The sequence below is a fragment of the Nanorana parkeri genome, unplaced genomic scaffold (genome assembly GCF_000935625.1).
Source record: "Nanorana parkeri isolate BGI_ZX_2015 unplaced genomic scaffold, ASM93562v1 scaffold65, whole genome shotgun sequence".
Lineage (NCBI taxonomy): Eukaryota > Metazoa > Chordata > Amphibia > Anura > Dicroglossidae > Nanorana > Nanorana parkeri.
This window is the reverse complement of record NW_017306333.1, coordinates 899,098-919,536: the sequence shown is the minus strand read 5'-3', so window position 1 is coordinate 919,536 and position 20,439 is coordinate 899,098. Positions and strand designations below refer to the sequence as shown.

The following is a 20,439-nucleotide window of genomic DNA, read 5'->3' as shown; positions in this document are numbered from 1 at the left end:
TTTAAGAGGAACTTTACCCACCAATTTAATGTCTTCCAAAACAGTTACTCTGAAGACATGCCAACTTTTAATGTTGCCATTGTGCTTTTTTCAACTCCTAGCTGAACTTTCAAGCCCTCAAATGGCTGGGTGTCATAGCTGATCACATGTAGAGCACCAATGAAACTGCAATCCAAATAGAGGCTAAGATGGCACCTTCCTTGCCTGTAAAGGAAATGTGTTACTAATCCATCAACCAGAGTTCTGTTGCTGTGTGGTAGGGCCACTCACAAGCTGGTGCAGCTATAAAAGTGCTATTGAAATTCTTCATTACATATATTTAAAACTATTTATATTGGCAAAAGGAATAGTTTTTATTTTATGTTTCTTCGAATTGACATTGTCTATGCAGTTTCTAAGTGGATTAGAAATATAAAAAGCGTTACCACTATCAATTCTGTGAATATTGTGTAATCACTAGGTCACTGTCCTGCAATGATTGAGTGACCTGGGTACAGTGTGACCTTTAACAGAGATACAAAAGTGAGGGACAAACGTCTGCATGTCCACATAGGAGCAATGAAGCTACTAGTGGTACTTATGCTTTTTATTCATATAAGCACAACACTACACAGGTAAGAAAATCCAAGTTCTTTTTCTACAAGATAAGATTTTCAAAAACGTTTTATTTTTTCAGACTTCATTATTACTTTTTGTAAAAGACATGAGGCTCAATTTACAAAGCTTTAACACCAGCCTAAGACACTGTAATTTTAGCCATGTGACTGTCATTTTTTAAATTTCATTGGACACAACTGAAAATAACTGTCACTTTTTGGAAAATTAGGATACTTATCCTGGAGTGTTAGATTTGTAAATTGAGCCTATTGTGGATTTTACTCTGTTTTATCTTATGTAATAGTTTATATTTTTTCCATGTTCTAATATGACATAAGTTTGACATGCTTTACTAAAACAGGGTGTATTATACTTTTGTGTTTTCAATAGCAGTTGCCTTATATTTTGTTGCTTTTTATTTTTCTAGACAATACTCAAATGTATTTATTTGTTTTTTTCCCCCTGTACTCAAATGTATTTACAGTATTTGTTTGTTTTCCTGTACTCAAATGTATTTATTTGTTTTTTTTCCTGTACTCAAATTTATTTATTTGGGTTTTTTCCTGTACTCAAATTTATTTATTTGTTTTTTTTTCCTGTACTCAAATTTATTTATTTGTTTTTTTTCCCTGTAATCCTGTAAATGGTACCACACTGGGGGAACATTTTCAAAACTGGATAGGACACATTCTGGAGCAGTTGTACATAGTAACCAAAGCTTAACTAAGCAAACTAAAGAAAGAAGCTGATTGGTTGCCATGGGCAACTACTCCAGATCCTGTCTTCTCCAATTCTGATAAATTCATCCCATTACAAATGAATGGTAAATACAGGGCATTACTTTATGATGATTTGTTTGGCAAGTGTTTGCTTGTTTGGCAAGAGTTGCTTCTACCATAATGACCTTGTATTAATGAGACAGGCTTTATTTACATATCAAAGCTGTTTTTTGGGCATCAACACTTCTCCTTCTTCCACCTCCCCCCCCCAACCCTAACTAATCAGCATGTTAGTTAAATAATAAAACCGATTTCACCTACGATACGGTACTTCTGGTCAGAGGGAGAGCTCCCTCTGACCACCAGTGCCGAGGTAGCACGGAGCCAATCAGGAAGCCGAAAAGCGGGTCATAGTGTGCTGCTTGGCTTCCTGATTGGCTAGGAAGCTGGGTTTATTTGCTGCTAGGAAGCCAGGCTTCCTGACCAATCAGGAAGCCGGGCGGCACCTCATGACTCTCCACCCTGCTTCCTGATTGGTCACTAAGCCAGGCAGCCTCGGGCCGGTGGAAACCGGTGTTCTTTCAATAGAACACCGGCTTCCCAGGCAATCAGGAAACCAGGCGGTGGGTCATGATCCGCCACCTGGCTTCCTGATAATCAGGGCACACAGCACCAGTATCGGTACTTGGTATTGGTGAGTACCGAATAAAAAATATTGGTACTCGATACCGAAAAACCGGTATCGGTGCTTCCCTAACTTTGTCCAGTTTTGGCACTACGATTAGGATTATGGTACAAAATGTTGCAAATGTATTTACAAATGAAAAAAAGTTTTTTTTTCAAATTTTTCTTTTTAAAAAACAATTTGACAGAGGGATAGAGGGACAGGGCATGCCGCATATGGCCTGTATACTTCGGGAATTCTTTTTGAGCTGTATATGGCACAACCAAAGCCCGTAACCTGTTAAATAACCTATGTACAGGATGCCAGCAATGGGTCCTGGAAAATGCCTATATTTCCATGCTGTTTAGGTTATGGTCCCTTTAAGGGGCAGATAAAGGTTAACCCACCTGCAGGAGGAAGTGGGTTTAAAAACTAGAAGCTCAGGTAAGCAGCGGTGAAGGAGTATTGAGGAATGGTGTATACAGAAGACTGGAAACTGTTGCATTGGGCAGTGCTGTGGAAGTGCATACAAATCCTTGCTGGGAGCCTGTTGGTTGGGGAGATTCCCCAATAGCTGGGAGCTGTTCAGCTCTTAGGGCAGCCAAAAAGCCTGAAGGCATTGAGACTGTTTGTTTCTGTTGTGCTGAAGAAACGGCTGTTTAATTTTCCTTTGGGTCAGTGGAGATGGACTGTTTATGTTATTTTGCTGCTCGGAAGCCATTTGAGTTGAAGCCTGTGTCTTAAGATCCTGCTGGATTCCCCAAACATCACACCTCATATGTTATCTATAAATACATTTATTTGTAAAAAGGACTTATTATAGGTCTCATGGCATTTATGAAATAGTACTGCATATGAGAAACTACAACCTATTCATATCCAGCATGCTCTTTTAGAAAATCTTCAACCTATTTGTGTTTAGGATATTATTATTCTTATTGTTCTTATTGATCTTTGATTTTTCAGGATACCCCTGGTAAAAGTCCAATCAATCCGGCACCAACTCCGGCAAAAGAATGAACTAGAGGAATTTTGGCTACACCACCAACCTTATGTCTTTGCCAAGAAGTATAAGCAGTGCTTTCCAGAACAGGTTTCCTTGACAGCAGGGCCAACAGCAGAGTATCTGGTTGATTATATGAATGTGAGTGTGCTCATGATTAGTTATTGGTTCTATTAAGGCACAACATTGAAAGGAACAGGGAATGCAAAGTACACATTTCTATTATAGGTGAAGTATAGAGGTCTCCACAATTATGCAGCAGCAGGTAGATGTTCGCGTCTCCTTCATTCTCTACATTTCGAGTCTCAATAATAGAAATGTCAGCACAATAAAATACAGTATGTGGTCATATACCTCCTATTGTAAATGAGACATTTTGAAATCACCAAGGGGTCTATAACTGTATAAATGCTCAAAACCATGTTTTTTTTGGAAAGGAAATTCCTGATAACCTTAAAGCTGAACTACAGGCAGATAATATTAAAAGCCATTTAATGCAGTTATGTATTTACTTATATAATGTAATGTAATTATCTAAATCTGTCTTGGTATCAGCCTAGTCTAGTCCCCATGGAGGGAGGGGCATCAATTAGAGCCAAAAAGTCTCTGCTGCATTCAGATGCTAACAAAGAACGTGCTGGCTTCTAATAGTAGTCCAATCAATAATACCTATTGGTAACATATAACCAACACTGAATTAGAGGATAGTGCATGGTACCCAAGATTATGAACCGGGATATGATTTGACTGATCAACCCCGAAGCGCCACCGAGACTGTCGGTCCGCCTCCCGACATCTAACCCTATCACGGCACGTATCCATTACAGAGTAACACTGCTGACCGCACGGGACTGCAGGGAGTGCATGTACCCATCTATGACATCATAACCGTGAGTTATACACCAATCATTTTTATTTTTATTTTATTTTATTTCATTCTTATTTTTAGCTTTAATTTTTAGTTTCATTTTTACTTTTATTTTATTTAATTCTACTGATTAGCGACCCACAGCAGGATCCTCAGTATCCAATTAATTGCTTAGGTAGTTGCGAACAACACTGAACAGCCAATGCATTTTGAGGGCTCGATTACCTCTCCCTTCTTCAGGGCTTACACATGAAAGGTAGTATTATGGACTCAAAACTGGCACATATCACTGAGGACTAATTATTTCCTGTGTAGGGTATAGCTGACATCAGCAAAACTCGGATACCATTGAAGACAGACTTAAAGACTCGTAACTGTATATAGCGAATATTGGTGTTTTGTCCCTGAGTTGGATACCCCTGACATAGGATGCCACTGACATAAGAAGCTTATTATCCCAATTATAAATCTTGCTTTATTTAATTCTTGCAGGCTAGAAGACACAACAAATGATGTCTCAGTTCCCTAAAATACATTGTAAAAGAGCTGTTTTAAACAGGAATCATTTAACATAAATATGTAGTCTTTAAAGTGAATGAGGTACATTATGATGGACACCAGACTACATAGGAATAAATAGCCGTTCTTTCCGCTATGAGTGGCTGTAAATCCTCAAACTCTGTTTGATCTCTGACCTTCTATAATAACCAGGATCCCATTTTATCATAGAGAGGGGAAACACATATATTCTGTTTAATGAGTCACAAAGTTCATGATTATACAACACAAACTATAAACCGGGATTCACAACTGCATAATTATCAGGTATAAACTTATTTTTATTGCGCGGATCTTAAATTACATTCCTCTGGGACAACATGGCCTGTTTCCAGTTTGAAGATATTCTTCTGTCATTATAACCTGTTTCTGTGCACTTGTAAATTATGATAAATATCCATCCAAGGCAATATAAACTTCCTGACATTTCTGAGAAGGCCTGGTGAGATTTTTTTTCGTAGTACTTTAATGTATCCGTGGATTTTCTTGGAAGCGGATTATCTTGGTGCCATGATCTCGGTGCTAAAAAAGTGTTACAGAAATAGAATTGGTTCACATTTATATTTCCACACAGGGCTTGTTTATAAGTCTAATCTGTTTGCTAAGTTTAAAGCAGAACTCCAGGAAAGAAATTATACTTTACACATGGCATTGGGGATGTAAATTATAGGTGTTAACCTTTAATAATATAAGTTCAAAATTATAGACACAACTGAATGAGTGAGGAGAGCAACTCACCCCTCTTTACTACACCTTTCTGTCTGTTCAGACAGGTCATATTCAGTTAGAGAGAGATAAGCTGGACGCAACTTCTGCTGTGTTCTCTCATGTAATGTTCTGTGATATTTATTTTATTATTTATATGCTGGGGCTTTTTTTCATCGATGTGCTGATAGTAAAGCAAATAAGCCTGAGTCCAGGACTTACTGTTTCCTTTGGCAGTGAATAGTTGCCACTGATTATATATAAATTCTCAGAATACAGGCCTTACTGAGGATTCTCATATGCTTAGGGTGAAGTGCTTTTATATGTTTATAGAATAGAAGATGTGAAACAAAGAATGTATCTTTCAATAAAAATGTATATTGGAGGAAGCTGTTGGTTGTGGCATTTCTCATTAAATTAGGCTAGCGTCAGAAATGATATTTTCATGCCTTTTTGTATTGCATTGCAAATTCCTTACAGAACTGATGATTGCTAGGTCATCTCAGCGTGAAAATCAGTGGACTCGTCAAATGTGAGTGCTACTGGATTGTAGTGACTTTTAGTTTAAAAATGTCAGTCTTTAGTAGTTCCAGTCTTACTGTATGGGTACTCTTACCATTGCATCTGATCACTTACTTACAGTATATGCGTTTAAATACCTTAATGACTTTGAGTGAAGAGTATTTTAACATTGCAGCATGTAACAATTAAAAAGACACAGCAGTGTGACATGAACATGACCTCCATACTCATTCTGAATAGAGATTAATTCGTTTTTTCAGCCCAGATGACAGGACCAAGGAGCTTCCAACAGAAATCTATATGCCACATGTGAGCACTAAGGTGCTGCAAGCAGTTAATCAACTGGCACGCTTGTCTGATGCAGCATAAGCAATCTGGTCACTTGTATTAGACACACCTCTATAACATTGCTAACATTATCCAAAGGGAGACTTCATGTACTAGTACCATTTTAAAATACTTTTCCATAAACTTAAATATCATTTGCTTTTAGAAACAATACATTTACAGTAGAATTAGACTTCTGAAAAACGATTTGTGTGGTTTTGGCACAGTTGTAGAGATTTTGGCATACAAATTTTCATTGTGAATATCTTTTACTAATGTGTGATAAGAGCATTAGCAATTTAGTGTCCCCCTAGCTTCATCCTAATCTTTAAAGTCCATTTCTGGGCAAAACAAATTTCACTCCAAACTATCCATCTACCCATTCTTCATTTAATGACCCAAAAGCCCTTTTTTCACTTACCCGACTTCGTAATTACCTGTCAGTTGCTGGTGTCTCTTCTATTGGGGGCACTGGTGATCCAGCACAGCAGTCTGGGCCCACTGTGCTCCTTCCTAATGTTTGTGGTGGGGGAATTCCTTGGCAAAGAACATCTTTATTCTAACTCTAATCCTTAATCTGCCACCTAATATTATTCTTCAACTAATTCTCAGGCAAAATGTATACTAACATGGCAATATATACTATAGAGCAGCGATGGCGAACCTATGGTGCGCGTGCCACAGAGGGCACGCAGAGGCCCCCCTGGTGGCAAGCAAACCTAGGTGCCGGTTGCTGGAGCCCGCACACTCCAGGTTCTTACCTTGCCTGTATGTGTGTGAGGCTCTACCGCAAGGCGGGGACCTGTGGTTGGGAGACCCCTGGGGGCTTTGGACAAGTACCCCTTGCTTCGCACCATCTTGGATGGAGAGCAGACAGCTACTGCTTCAAGTTCTGCAACGCACTCAAAGAGCTCTGCAAGACCGGTACACGTTCACAACTGCCAGGAGGTACCTGGCTGAGATTACCAGCCTGACCCTCACCCAGGTCAGCAACTGGTTCAAGAACCAGAGGCAGCAGGACCGCAACCTGTCCGAGGTACAGTCCAAGAGTGTGTTGTGTGTGTGTGTTCGATATGTTTGTGTGAGTGCTTGATATGAGTGTGTGTGATATGTGTGTGTTTATGAATGTGTGTTGGAAATGAGTGTGTGTTTATAAATGTATGATTATATGTGTGTGATTTATATGCGTTTGTATCTATGAGTGTATAAATGTTTGAATATGTGTGTTTCCCTATTTTGCCTAAGGCAGTGATGCTGAAGGTTTTTAAACCCCAACACCCAAATTAAAACACAATACCAAACTTATTTGCAGCGCTGGCACTTTGAGATATATAAACTGATTTTGCACTGCAGTTTGGGCACTCGGGTTCATAAATGTTCGCCATGACTGCTGTAGAGGGATAAATACTATCACAGTAATACTAGCGGCGATAATATTATGACACAAAAAAATTTAAAAATAGATGTTTTTGGTGGTTATAAAACATGGATGGAAAACAAATGTTTTGTGCAGCTCCTTAGCACATCACTTTAACTGTTGGTGAGTAACACATAGCTTGTTTAATGTCAAACGTCTGACACAATCCTCCTGTCACCTCACATATCAATCTGTGTACTTGTTAGGAAGTCCCAGACATCTGAGGGCAGCCTGAGAAGCATTGCAAAACCTCTGCTATACCAAACACATTGGAATGTGACACTGACATCTTTCTATAAATACTTTAACTGAAGCCATTGTGCAAGACAATCTGTGAGCTTTAGAAGAGATTTACCCTGGCTGGTAGAAAGAAACCAGTGCAACCAGAGAAATTAGAAGAATATTTGGGTGATTCATATTTAAAGGGTTCTTGGATGAAATAATGGATGGTTTTATGTTGCTGCGAAAGCATATAGTCACTTTTGATGGAACCTATGGAACATACAGTATCTTTGTGTTTGTTGTCTGATATTTAGGGCTAAAGAAAACCCTGTGAATATAAAGTGTATAGACTAACAGATATACATGACTATGCTGAGGACTGTTTCCATGAATGTACTATTAAAAAGGTATATAATGATTTTGGGGTAATTTAAGTTAAACATTTTTTAACAGTTATAGATTTTTAAACTGGTGTTGGATATCTGTTTTTTATTATTTATATAAAACATTTGATTAAAAATAAACATTTAATGCAGAATTTACCCAAGATGCATTAATCACAGAGCATTATATATATTTTTTTCTTTTCAATAAGTTTTTATTGAGTTTTTACAAGAAAGAATGCAAATGAAATCACCCACGCAGGGGTCCTTAACATAATAACACTTCTACAAATATGAAAAAAAGATAATAAACTAGTGGGTCATCCGCATCTGATCAAACTTTCAGATAGGAGTCTACCAAATTGTTGTCAAGAGATAAGGAAGAAAAAGTGGTAGGGAGTCAAGAAAAGGAAAAGGGGAAGGGAGAAGTCAAAAATGAAAGGAAAGAAGAAAGAACAGTGACAGCAGGAGTCAGTGGGAGAGAAAATCAGAGAAGGGAATAGAGGGCCCCTACTACCCCCATTACTGATACAAAAGCCCTAGGGCAGAACATGTTAAAGACTGCAGAGGCTAGAGGAATTTATGGTTGGAAGGGCGTAGGAAATCCAGGGATCACACATTTTGAGAAATGTAGCGTGAGAGTCACGAAGGACGTTTGTCGTTTGCTCATTAATTAACAATGTATTCATGTGGACCATGGGGGTCTTACACGCTCTTGCAATGATCTGCTGTGTGGCCAAAAAGAGGTAAGTGAGTAAGGTCTAATAAGAGGATGTAGCACTGACATTTTATGGTGGGCAAGGGCTTTACGTGGGTCCTTATGAACAATAGCGATTGTAAGAGGTGAAATGCTCTGGACCAAAATGAGATCAGTTTAGGGCACATCCACCAGAAATGTAAGACGTCTGCCAATTGGTCACATCCCCAGGAACATCGATCACTGTACGTTGGGATTGCCTTTGCTATTCGCAAAGGAACCCAGTAGCACTGCATGAGGACTTTGTAAGCAGACTCTAGAATGGAAGTATGAAAGGAGCATTTAGCTATACGAGACCAGATCTCAATTCAGTCCTCCTCCTCCAGGGTGATAGACAAAGTAGACAGATCCCTGTTCCAACTATCCACGTATGACAAAGTAGGGGAGGTAAGAAGTGAATACAACATAGAGATAAATCCAGGGGCCCCTGGTGGTATTATAGTTTTTTTTTAAGAAAGAGCATAGCAGATACCTTTTGCATGTTTCTTTCTAACTGAAACGTCGGAAGGAGCTGGCTAAAAATATTGGGAAGGAGGGGAAGAGAGAGGGATGGGTCACTTTTTTTACTCATTCCTTTGAGTGCATGTAGACAGCAGGCTTCTTTAGGCATAGCAGAAAAGGATGGACAGGCAAACTTATTTAAAAAAAGAGATTCCCCTGCTGGTTGCATATGAACCATAAAACATTATGCAATATTTTAAAATTGAATAAAATATATTTTTTAGTCCTTTAGTTTTTTTATCATAATAAATAAGAGGTAATAAGAGAAAAGGGAAATATATGCAAACCCACACTATACATTACCATAAAAAACAGCAATAAACATTACATTGAAATAAATAGGTAAAATGTATGCATACATGAATATTTCTATATACAGTATGTGTGAAAATATCCAACTTTCAGAAATTGTATCAATACCGATGAAAGTGCAGTTTCAGTTTTTTGGGATATATTTTTTTATTCCAGGCTCAGTACTATGGAGTAATCAGTGTTGGAACCCCCCCTCAAAACTTTAGTGTGGTCTTTGACACTGGATCTTCCAACTTTTGGGTCCCTTCCTGTTTCTGTATAAGTGATGCATGCAGTAAGTTTTTCATTATTTACTTTTATACTTGATAGTTTATTTGTATCCCAAGCTTTCAAATGTCCTGTAAGTGAAACTACACCCAATACAAGTTTCACCATTTTGGGGGAAATAAGGCAGATTTTGTCCTATAGCTGGTCTTTATGGGGAGTTAATAGGTTACTGGCAATGGTAGCTCAGCTGTCACAGTCATGGTGGAAAGAGATGTCTTTGTTGAGGTTCCAGACAGTAACAGAGGTCAAGTGGGGGATACAACCCTGGCCACACATTCCAAAGAGAATTTCTCTATTTTCTATATTATTATCTAGCTCCCAAATTAAATGCTTATGGCAAATTAAATGAAGATCTCATATACTGTGAATTTAATAAACACTACACGCACCCTGGAGAAAAGGTCCATGTTGGTAAATCCTTTGCCTGTTTTGTAATGTCCTAAGCTGCAACGGTAATGTCACCACCTATTGGTGGCCGAGACACATTAAGGCAAAATAGCACCCTAGGCAAGGTAGTGTGATGTTTGGGAAAGTTAGCACAAATGGTGAGCGCTTAATGACCAGTCTCCAAGCCGTTTTAACATAAAAACAAAACAGTCTTTTATTTCTTTCATAACAGAAAAATAGCTTTCTTTAGTAACAACAACATAAGATTAGCTTGTCTTTCAGCAATAGACAATACGACAATGGCTCACCGACTCAAGGTTGTCAGATATACTTTATGCGTCCCTGGACTTTAGGGTTTTCTTCAGCAAACTCCTCAGAAGTACTCTGTACCCTTAGCAGCTTCCAGCAGCTTTCCACACCTCTTGTGTGGCTCTTACACACATCCCTTGTGTGTCACTGACTCTCTAAGCCTCCTTGGCTGTCTCCCATGTGCCTCCAGCAGCTCCTATGGCTGAGAGTCCTGGGTGACTACAACACTCAGTTCTACAGTGGGATCGCAACTCAATACCACAGTAGCAATTTTGATTCTTCTATTGACATTGATTATAAAAAACATTGTAGCTGGGCCCTTTGGACATCCACCAGGCCCAAACCTGCTGCCTTGATTACCTTCTGTATGATCCAGCACTGATTGGTGGGCATAGGGTGCTGTTTTACCTGTGCTATTATCATAGTGCAGAACTATTTTGATCCCTTTTGACTGACATTGAATCAAATTATAAAAAAATCAGATGGATCTTGAAAATTCTGATTGTTTCATTGAAGATATCTAAGAATCATTTTAAATGATTTCAGCTAAAAATAAATTGTTAAGTGTGTCGTTTCCAGCCGAACAAACCAATCAACCGCAACACATAAAACACTCCATGAATTGGCATCTCACCGTAACGAGCACTCTTGAACCTTTTTCCTGACAATGTTCCAACACTGGCCCTTGAGAATCCCAGAAATGTTTGTATAACCGGAATGCGGATGAATTTTGACTCACCCTCATATATACAGTATATATTTTTATTTTTTTTGTCACAGCAATAGCTAATAGTTACTAATTGATTTTTTTAAAATTAATTAGTTTGATATTGATTTGACTGATTCCTAGTTTTATATTCCTTTTATTATACACTGAGTGGCCAGATTATTATGACCACCTGCAGTTTGTAGGCAAATTAACTATAATTAGCTATAATTTCACGCTGAAGTTGCTAGAGGGCCAGACCATTATAAATAGGGAAGCAGGTTGTTTACCACGACAGTAGAAGTGATTTTTTTCTGAAGATATGGGTAAACAACGCGATTTAACAGCCTTTGAACGTTGTTCGCGCGAGCCATGAAGCGAGTATCAGCAAAACAGCAGAATTCGTTAAATGTTCAAGAGCAGCTGTTGTTATAGTGTTTAAAGACTGGACTGTCAGCCGAAAATCTGGGTCTGAACGTGCGAATTGTGGCCGTCAGCGACTAGTCAATGTTAGGGCAGAACGGAGAGTGGCAAGACTGGTACAAGACAACAGAAGGGCAACAGTGCAGTGTCAGATTCCTCGCATCGCCTTTCAACATCTCGTGTAGTCACGAGGCGGCCAAACGCAGTCATCTCGTGGAGTCATCTCGTGGCCCAACGAAGTACTGATGGGGTGGTCACAATAATCTGGCCACTCAGTGTATAGCAGCTGTACAATACATGGTGCATAAAGTCAAATAAAGTGTATCAATATTTCTTAATAGATATCCATGAGAATTTCAAGCCCTTTCTGTCCACAACATACGAGCATGTTGGGAAGACCTTTTCTATTCACTATGGCACTGGACAACTTGTTGGTGTAATCGGAAAGGACACACTGCAGGTAAGAAACTTGGTCATAGTAAAGATAAGATGTGTAAGTTTGCTTGATAGTTCCTTCCAACTGTGAATCGCCCCCACCCCATACACACATAAATTATTCCAAGCATGTTAGGTATGCTTTGTAAATGCCTTAAACAAGTGGCTCCACCTGACCTCAGTTTATGTAGTAGAGAGAAAGGGTCATGTCAGCTGAATCTATTTAATTGCGTAACAGTATGAAACTAATGTAGAAACCCGCCACCTAAATTAAATTGCCCATGGCCATCAAGCATTTCTTTGCTTTATTAACGTATTAAACTAGTTGCTAGAAATAGCTGTTCCACTCTAGGTCTGGTTTTTGTAAATCTACCCTATTGCTTTCCATTAGGTTCCTCCTGCATGATTGGTGTGCTATATTTTATGTGATGGTGAGAGAAGGGTATGGCTATTACGGTAATAATATTCTATTTTAAATAATCACATATTAGTATTTCCGAATATGCATACAGGAATGCTTACATCAGAATCCTACTAAATATTAACACAATTGTATTGCTTAAAATTATCACACAACAGAATAGTGGGAGAGAAAGTATATTATTATTAGTAATGTATTTCACATTGAAGATCTTCATTTGTTTTCGCTTACAGATCAGCAACATGACCATAGAAGGGCAAGACTTTGGTCAATCAATAAATGAACCTGGAAGAACATTTGTGTTGGCACAGTTTGATGGGGTGCTGGGCCTTGGATATCCTGCACTTGCTGTTGGTAATGCAGTGCCGGTATTTGACCAGATAATCAAGCAAAAGCTATTGGATAAACCAATATTTTCTTTTCATTTAAATAAGTTAGTTGGCAATTAAAACACGTTAGACATTTTAAGATGATAGAGATACCATATGTGTTTGTTTAATGAATATATTTTTACTCTTTTTAGAGATGAAGATTTTCAGTATGGGGGAGAGCTGATATTAGGGGGGATAGATAACACCCTTTACAGAGGTCCAATTCACTGGATTCCCATCACACAAAAGGGTTACTGGCAAATAAGGCTTGAAAAGTAAGCATTTTTTCAACTACTAAATGGTGTTTTCACATATATCAGTATATATTAATATATAGATATATACATATCTATATATATAGATCTATATATAATATAAATAATATGTGAGCTGGGATCTAGATTATGGAAGTCAAGACTAGGGCATCAAGGTCAGCCAAAAGATTATAACTAAAAGCCAAAGTGGTTTGACATGCCAAACTGAAACATTGGTAATGTCCTAAAACATTACAAAATGATACTGAGATTATTGGTGCATATATTCCTCTACCACTTTTTATGTCTCTAAGTACTTGATTGCACTTAAAGTGTATCTAGACCCAAGGACAAACATATTATATTGGTAACCTACAAGTCTTTACATGTGGTGGTTGCTTTTTTTCAGGCTTTATATCCTTTATTTTAACTTGGTGATCCTGCCAATAACACACATCCTGCCCTAGAGAAAATACTCACTGTACTGTACCCATAGTGGAACAGTATTGTCACGCTAGGCTGCTTGCTCGTGATTTGTACTACAGGACACTTTTCTCTCTCCTCTTTTCAATAACAGAGTAGGAAAGTGTCTGTGAAGGTTCTCATTCATCCAAGTCATGGTATATCTGTAGAAAAATAAATCAAGTCAACTGGACTTGCTGTCATTTTCTTGAAGATGTTTCACTAGTCATCCGACTTAGCTTTCTCAATGCAGAAATTGAGAAAGCTAGTTGGAGGACCAGCGAAACATCTTCAAGAAAATGACAGCAAGTCCAGTTGTCTTGATTTATTTTTTACAGATATAGTAGGAAAGTCTTCTGTCATTCGGATTTCAGTGCAGCAGACGCAGAGTGCATGAGAAGCTATGAACTCACTGGATTTCTGGCTGGATTTTTTTACACTTATTGAACAGGTATAACAACATACTTATAATAATATATTTAACAAATCAAATGGTAACAGGTAAGAGAAGTTCATTGTTAGAAGTTACATATACTTCAAGGTTTATAGCACAAGTGACAGAAGAAGAACACTCAGGCTTCTCAAAATATAGGCTAAGCTAGAGACAGAAGGAGGCAAAGAAAGATATTATCGCGTTGTCCTTCAGAATTCATTGAGCCCCTTAGGGTTTCTTATGTTCTTGAAGCCCTTTCCTTTCCTAATAAAAAGACCTGCCAATCCTTCAGTGTCCCTAATATACATAAAGACCATCTTAGTGTAGATAGAGTTTATACTTGCAGAAAAAGCATGTGTTAAAACTTACTTCCCCCTGTGTAGCTCATAAGTCCCTGCTGTGCTAGTTGCACTCTAGCTCCTTACACACTAACACACATACAGTACACAGGCTCTATACATAAAGAAAGACCGGATGTGTGCAGAAAGAACAACCTGACTACCCCCACACAAACGGTAAGCTAGAACCTGCCCCTCTTGTTTATTATGCAGAACAGCTTCCTCCACAACTCAAATTGCAACTACATTTGCTAAGCCACAACACTACTCCTTTCCTTTTACATTCTAATAAAATAAAGATAAAGAATATTAAGGCCAGGTTAGACACGAATAGAATCAGGACAGGAATCAGCAGAATATAGTCCTCTCTAAAAACCGAGACTATTGCATACCCAAAAATGCAAAACCTACCAGCATCTTTCACTGTCTAGACCGGGTTGATATAGGTTTTAAGTCCTTTGGGAGTTGTGATATTAAATGTTCAGCTAAAAAAATAACATAAGCCTGTGGAGAGTATTTTTTTCTACTTAGATAACTTGCTATGTCTTACCATTTTTGTTTGTCATACAGCATCAAAGTTCATGGGAAAATACAATTTTGTCCCAATGGTTGTGAGGCTATTGTTGATTCTGGGACCTCTCTCATTACTGGGCCTAGTGCTGATATAAAGGAGTTGCAGAAATTTATTGGAGCTACACCCATGTTATTTGGAGAGGTAACATTTTTTCACTTCCTTTGGATGTAAAGCTATAATGTCCTGCACCCACTCCCGCTTCATGGGAAACGAAATGGCAAAAGAAGGTTTCAAGAGTGGTTTCATAGAATGATAGCACTTATATGAATGAAGCATTGCCATAGAAAAGTACAGGCATGAATATTGCATTTTCTGAAAAAGTTTATATTTGGGTCACTGTCCCAGTTCCAGAGTCATTGTCATGGGGTATAGCATGTTGATTTGATCACACTGTTCTCTTAATAAAGTCAATGTCTTTGGGATGTGCAACCAAGCAGGTATGTTCCTGAAGTCATTAGTCACTTACACAACATGTGTTATAATTTGCTACATTTTTGGAACTTAATGCAAATGTTATTCTTATTTACATTTTACAGTATGCGGTAGACTGCAAGTCGTTATCTAGTCTTCCAAGTGTGACCTTCACCATAGGACATAGAGACTACACAATAACTCCTGAGCAGTATGTGATTAAGGTATGCATACCTATGCATATTAAACAGCGTGTTCTGAGAGTGTAGAAAATATGCAATGCTTGAGAAGTTTGAAGCACACTTACATAGTGTAATTTATTGTAGGAGCAATCGGAAACGTCTGCAGTGTGCCTGGCTGGGTTTCAACCCATGGATTTGTCTACTAAATCTGGACCTCTCTGGATCCTGGGAGATATCTTTATGTCCAAGTTCTACAGTGTGTTTGACCGTGAGCATGACAGAGTTGGACTGGCAAAATCCAATAAAAAGAGGCACAGACATCAGGACACACAAACATTGGTGTCAACCAACCTTTGATTGTGCCATCTACATGCCATTTGCATCCATTAAATGTATTTTTCTGTATTCCTTGAATGACATTACTTTATTCAAAGGGAAATCTTTGCATAAAGCTAAATTGTTTTTGCTCATTGTGTTTTACTATATTGTTTCCATCACTCTCACAGGGGAATTGTAGAATACACAGACATGATAAAGGTCTGATCTCTTTTAAATTATTGAAGGCATATCATGATACTTCCATAAGTCCAAATGAAAGCTTTGTAATTAATCTGGGTTTAATTTTACCCAACTATTAAATGTATAATTTTAAATGTTAACGCAGTTAAAGTTTTTGGCTAATTGCTAATAAGACATGTAACCCCCGCCAAAAATTTGTTTTGTTTAAGATCAATTCAGAGTTTTATTACTTTAGTTTTTTTGATTTCCTATTCAGTTCGTTATTCGGATTTCGGATCCAAAATTTGATTCGTTATTCAGATTCCGGATCTGTCTGAATTTTCGTTTCAGGTTGTTCCACAACAGGAAGTCACATGACCGTACCTATAATGCAACCCTGACAGCCAAAAAAACCCTATCTGATTGGCCGGAGAACATGTCCGATTTAGTTTTGTTTTGAACGTCATTGAGACGGATCCGAATCTTCGGATTAATTTGTATTTAGACGTGTTGGAATTCGGTAATTCAGATGCATCCAAATGTCAGAATTTAACAAAATTCATACACATATACAGTCTGAACAAAATTAAATTTACATATCTATTGCTAATATTAGCCATTAATAACATCACGCAAGGTGAGATGACTAAGAAAAGATTCATTTTGTTAGACTGCTAGGACACAATCTTTTCCTATCTTATTAACAGGGTTATTCACAATAGGGTGAAGAGTTTGGAGAAGGCAGAAGTGAACAATCTAGGACAACGTAGCTGAGCTGGAAAGTTAGCTGAATTGGAGAATTTTTCCAAATCAGTTATGTTGTCCTAGATCAGGGGCGCCTACAATTTTTCATTCGGAGATCTACTTTTCAAATGACAAGCTCAATGAGATCTACCAACGAAAAAACACCTGCATTCAGGGGCAGGAGGGGGCATGGCAGTGCATTGAAGTCAATGGCACCGCAGCCACGCCCCTCACCCGCAGTGCGATCGCCCGCACCCGGAACCAGTCCAGTGCGATCTGCAAAAATGCTGGACCGGAATGCAGGCAGGCGATCGCACTATGGGTGAGGGGCATGGCTGCGGTGCCATTGACTTCAATACAACCCCACGCCCTCTCCTGCCCCTGAACTCAGTGAGTCGGCCGGCTTGCATTCCAGTGCGTTCTAGAGGCGCCGGCGTTCTGTCCTCCCGCGGTGCTTGTGTGGCCGACGTTGCACATGGGGAGAGGTGTCCTGCCCCTTTCCGTCTGCGGCGTCTAGCACATTCAGCCGGCAGCCACACGAGCACCACGGGAGCATAGCTGTAGCTAGCTCCTTTTGTGTCCGAGGCAAGAAAAAAAACGTGCTCCCCCCAACAGGCGTGTGACATCACCCAGAGCCCCACCTCCAGGATTTTTATTTATTTAATTTTAATTTATTTTTATTTTTTACTGTTGGGAGGGATCCAGAGAAGCCCCACGGCAGAAGGAAAGGACATCGCGATCTACCAGGGATCGCTTTGCGATCGACTGGTAGATCGCGATCGACCTAATTGTCACCCCTGTCCAAGATTGTTCACTTCTCCTGCCATCTCCAAACTCTTCACCCTTTTGTGAATAACCCTGTAAATGTTTCAGTGTTGCACTATTTCTGTTCATAACCAACAACTACATTTTATGTTAGAATTACTGTTTATACGAGATTTATCTTAGCTTCTTTGAAGGTTTTGTCCTAGTCCATATAGTCTTGTGGCCCTTCCTGTCCTTATTCTCCATTCAGAGCGGTTTGTAACAGGTTACACAGCAGGGAAAGCCTACCCGCTGTGTAACCTGTCACGCCTAATAACAGGCCGCGCTGCATCCGGCTTTTGACAGCTAAGTTAGGTTACGTAGCAGCGGGCTTCCCCACTGCTTGTGTAACCTAACATAGTGAGGCAAGAGCTGCAACAGCCTCTACTCTATGTTAGAGGCTTGAACTCTATGGATGGTTTAGACCAATGGCAAAGTGCCATTGGTCCAAGCTGTCCAATGACAAAAAATAAAAAAAAACCACGATGCCTCAGCAGTGACGAGCAAGTGAGGGACAGGGAGGCTCCTCGGTGTCTCCTACCTTCCTCCTCCCTCCCTTGTCCACACATAGCTTGGTGACCGGGTTGCAGGTGGGGCTTTGGCTGGCTGGAGGCAGGGCTTCAGTGGGCTGGGGCGGGGCTGGGGGAATGCCTCACGCAGGATGGAAGGTATCGCACGTCACTGGTATGCATTCAGTATAGGCAGGATGTGTCTGCAAAGAGGCTATTGTTAACACCGCAGATACTGCAGGTTGTGTGTGATACTTTGGATATGCATACTTGTAAAAGCCTAAATCCTGAAGCTAGCCATGGAAACACAGGGCAGCAACATGTTTTCACAGACAAGGTGGGTATATACTATACAGAAGTCCAGCCAAAAATAACAAGATAAAAAGTAATAGCTCAATATAAGACACAATAGAAAAAAACAGCTTTTGTTACAATATTCACATTCAGTCCAGAGATTTCAAGATTACAAGATGGCCTTAATCAGATGGCCAGCATCATTCAACCCACTTCCCCTGAGCCCAGGTTGTCCTGCATCTGCTCCAGCCTGCGACTGGACAGTGAAAGGAGAAGCAGCAGGGTGATGAGCTCATCTTTCAGTCCCTCTAAGTGGCTCCTTCTGCTACTTCTTCCTCTTAAAATCCATGCCTGCTAAACAGGGACTGCAAGAGGCTGATGCCAGATCATATTTAGGTACTTACACTAATTGCATTTAATTATGTAATAATGACTACATAGCTGCGTTATTCGCGCCTGTAGTTCAGCTTTAAGCATGTAAACATAAGCTAGTTGTTGGGAGATCTATTTCCAGAAGTTCTGGGTGGAGACATGTACAGTATATCCAGGTTATTTTAGCATCTTTTTTGCATATGAATTGGGGTGCAGTCAGACACCTCCAGTGACAATCTTCCTTGATGAAACCAATTATGGAAGTAATTGTACTGAGATTTTATGTTCCAAGCTTGGACCCTTTAGTTAAAGCGGACCTTTGCCCATATCTTTAAGAAAACAAAAGCACACCTTTAGAAATGTTTAGTAATGGCAATCTGCAAACTCATACTTCTAGATAATTGCCGGCTTTGTATTCTTTGCTTTCCTCATTTCTCTTTTCTTCCACAGTCTTCTGGCAGTGGCCATGTTTACTAAGGGCAGATTACTAGCTCTCCTTTCACTTCCTGGATTTCTGGACCAGACATGTGACTAGAACATGTGACCATGCACATCATCTCAGGGGAGGAAAATGCCTTTCCCTGAGATCTCATGAGATTACAGATGAGATTTCCCACCAATGCTCTGCTGATGACGAGGCAATCCCAGTGTGCATTGCGTTGGCAAACTGAAGTCATTTTGCATTCTCAAAGCAGGAAGTGAATGTTCTGCAAGTGTAAGTATTTCAAAATCACACCTGAGATATCTATGTTATTATTAATCATCATACATAGAGGGATGCATTGGTAGAATTTGATTTTTGAGTGTAAAGGTCCGCTTTAATAGCATTGCCATTACAGCTTGGAACACAGAGTTACTGTGCTGACATAGGACATGAGCAAGAGGAACTTGTGTAGACTTTAAAAGATTGGTCCTTATATGTGAACATCCAGATCTAAAAGATTTTGATGTTTTGTAATTACACATATTGGTGCAAGGAAAGGAAATAAAGAAAGAAAATGTGTAGACTACCATTGCTAAACACCATGTCAAAATGCTAATAGCTTTGTTGACATTCTGATCCTGCAGCTTTTGTACTTTCTGAGTCACTGGGGTTATTTTACTGTAGTAGAAAACATTAATTTAGCTTAGTGAATATGATGAGCATTTTAGATTCTAATCATGGGCCAGGGAAATAAAAAGCAAGAATGTTGTTTGCAGCTGATTGTATGATTTAGGGATGCTCCAATACCACTTTTTTAAGACCGAGTACGAATAGCGATACTTTTTTTCAAGTACTCGCCGATACCAATTACCAATACTTTTTCTTAAAGGGACAGGTCACATTTTTTCTAAAGCAATACAAAATCATGATTTTAGGTCAGTTTCTTAATATTATGAAGAACATGAACATGAAATGAACATGAAATGAATATTTATCATGCCATTGCTAACTATGGCTTGTATCCCCATAGTGGGGAAAATAGATGTCCACATGTCCAGACCAGGACACTGTATAGTGCGGCACAGCTATATCCAATTCTGCATACCTGGCTTTATATTATAAGAACTTTATAATATAAAGCCAGGTATGCAGAATTGGATACAGCTGTGCCACACTATACAATAATACACTGTTCTGGAGTCTGGACATGTGCTCATCTATTTTCCCCACTATGGGGATACAAGCCTTAGTTAGCAATGGCATGAT

The 20,439-nt window shown here is 39.2% G+C and overlaps 1 protein-coding gene across 1 annotated transcript; it reads left to right on the top strand.

The window, feature by feature from the left end:
- The first annotated feature begins 558 nt into the window (after window positions 1–558).
- On the top strand, window positions 559–15,885 carry LOC108804543 (cathepsin E-A-like). Its single transcript, XM_018576340.1, has 9 exons — window positions 559–614; window positions 2,947–3,124; window positions 9,712–9,829; window positions 11,989–12,107; window positions 12,737–12,936; window positions 13,027–13,149; window positions 14,932–15,076; window positions 15,472–15,570; window positions 15,673–15,885. Exons 1-9 carry the CDS (start codon window positions 559–561, stop codon window positions 15,883–15,885), a joined length of 1,251 nt encoding a protein of 416 aa, XP_018431842.1.
- Window positions 15,886–20,439: the final 4,554 nt, after the last annotated feature.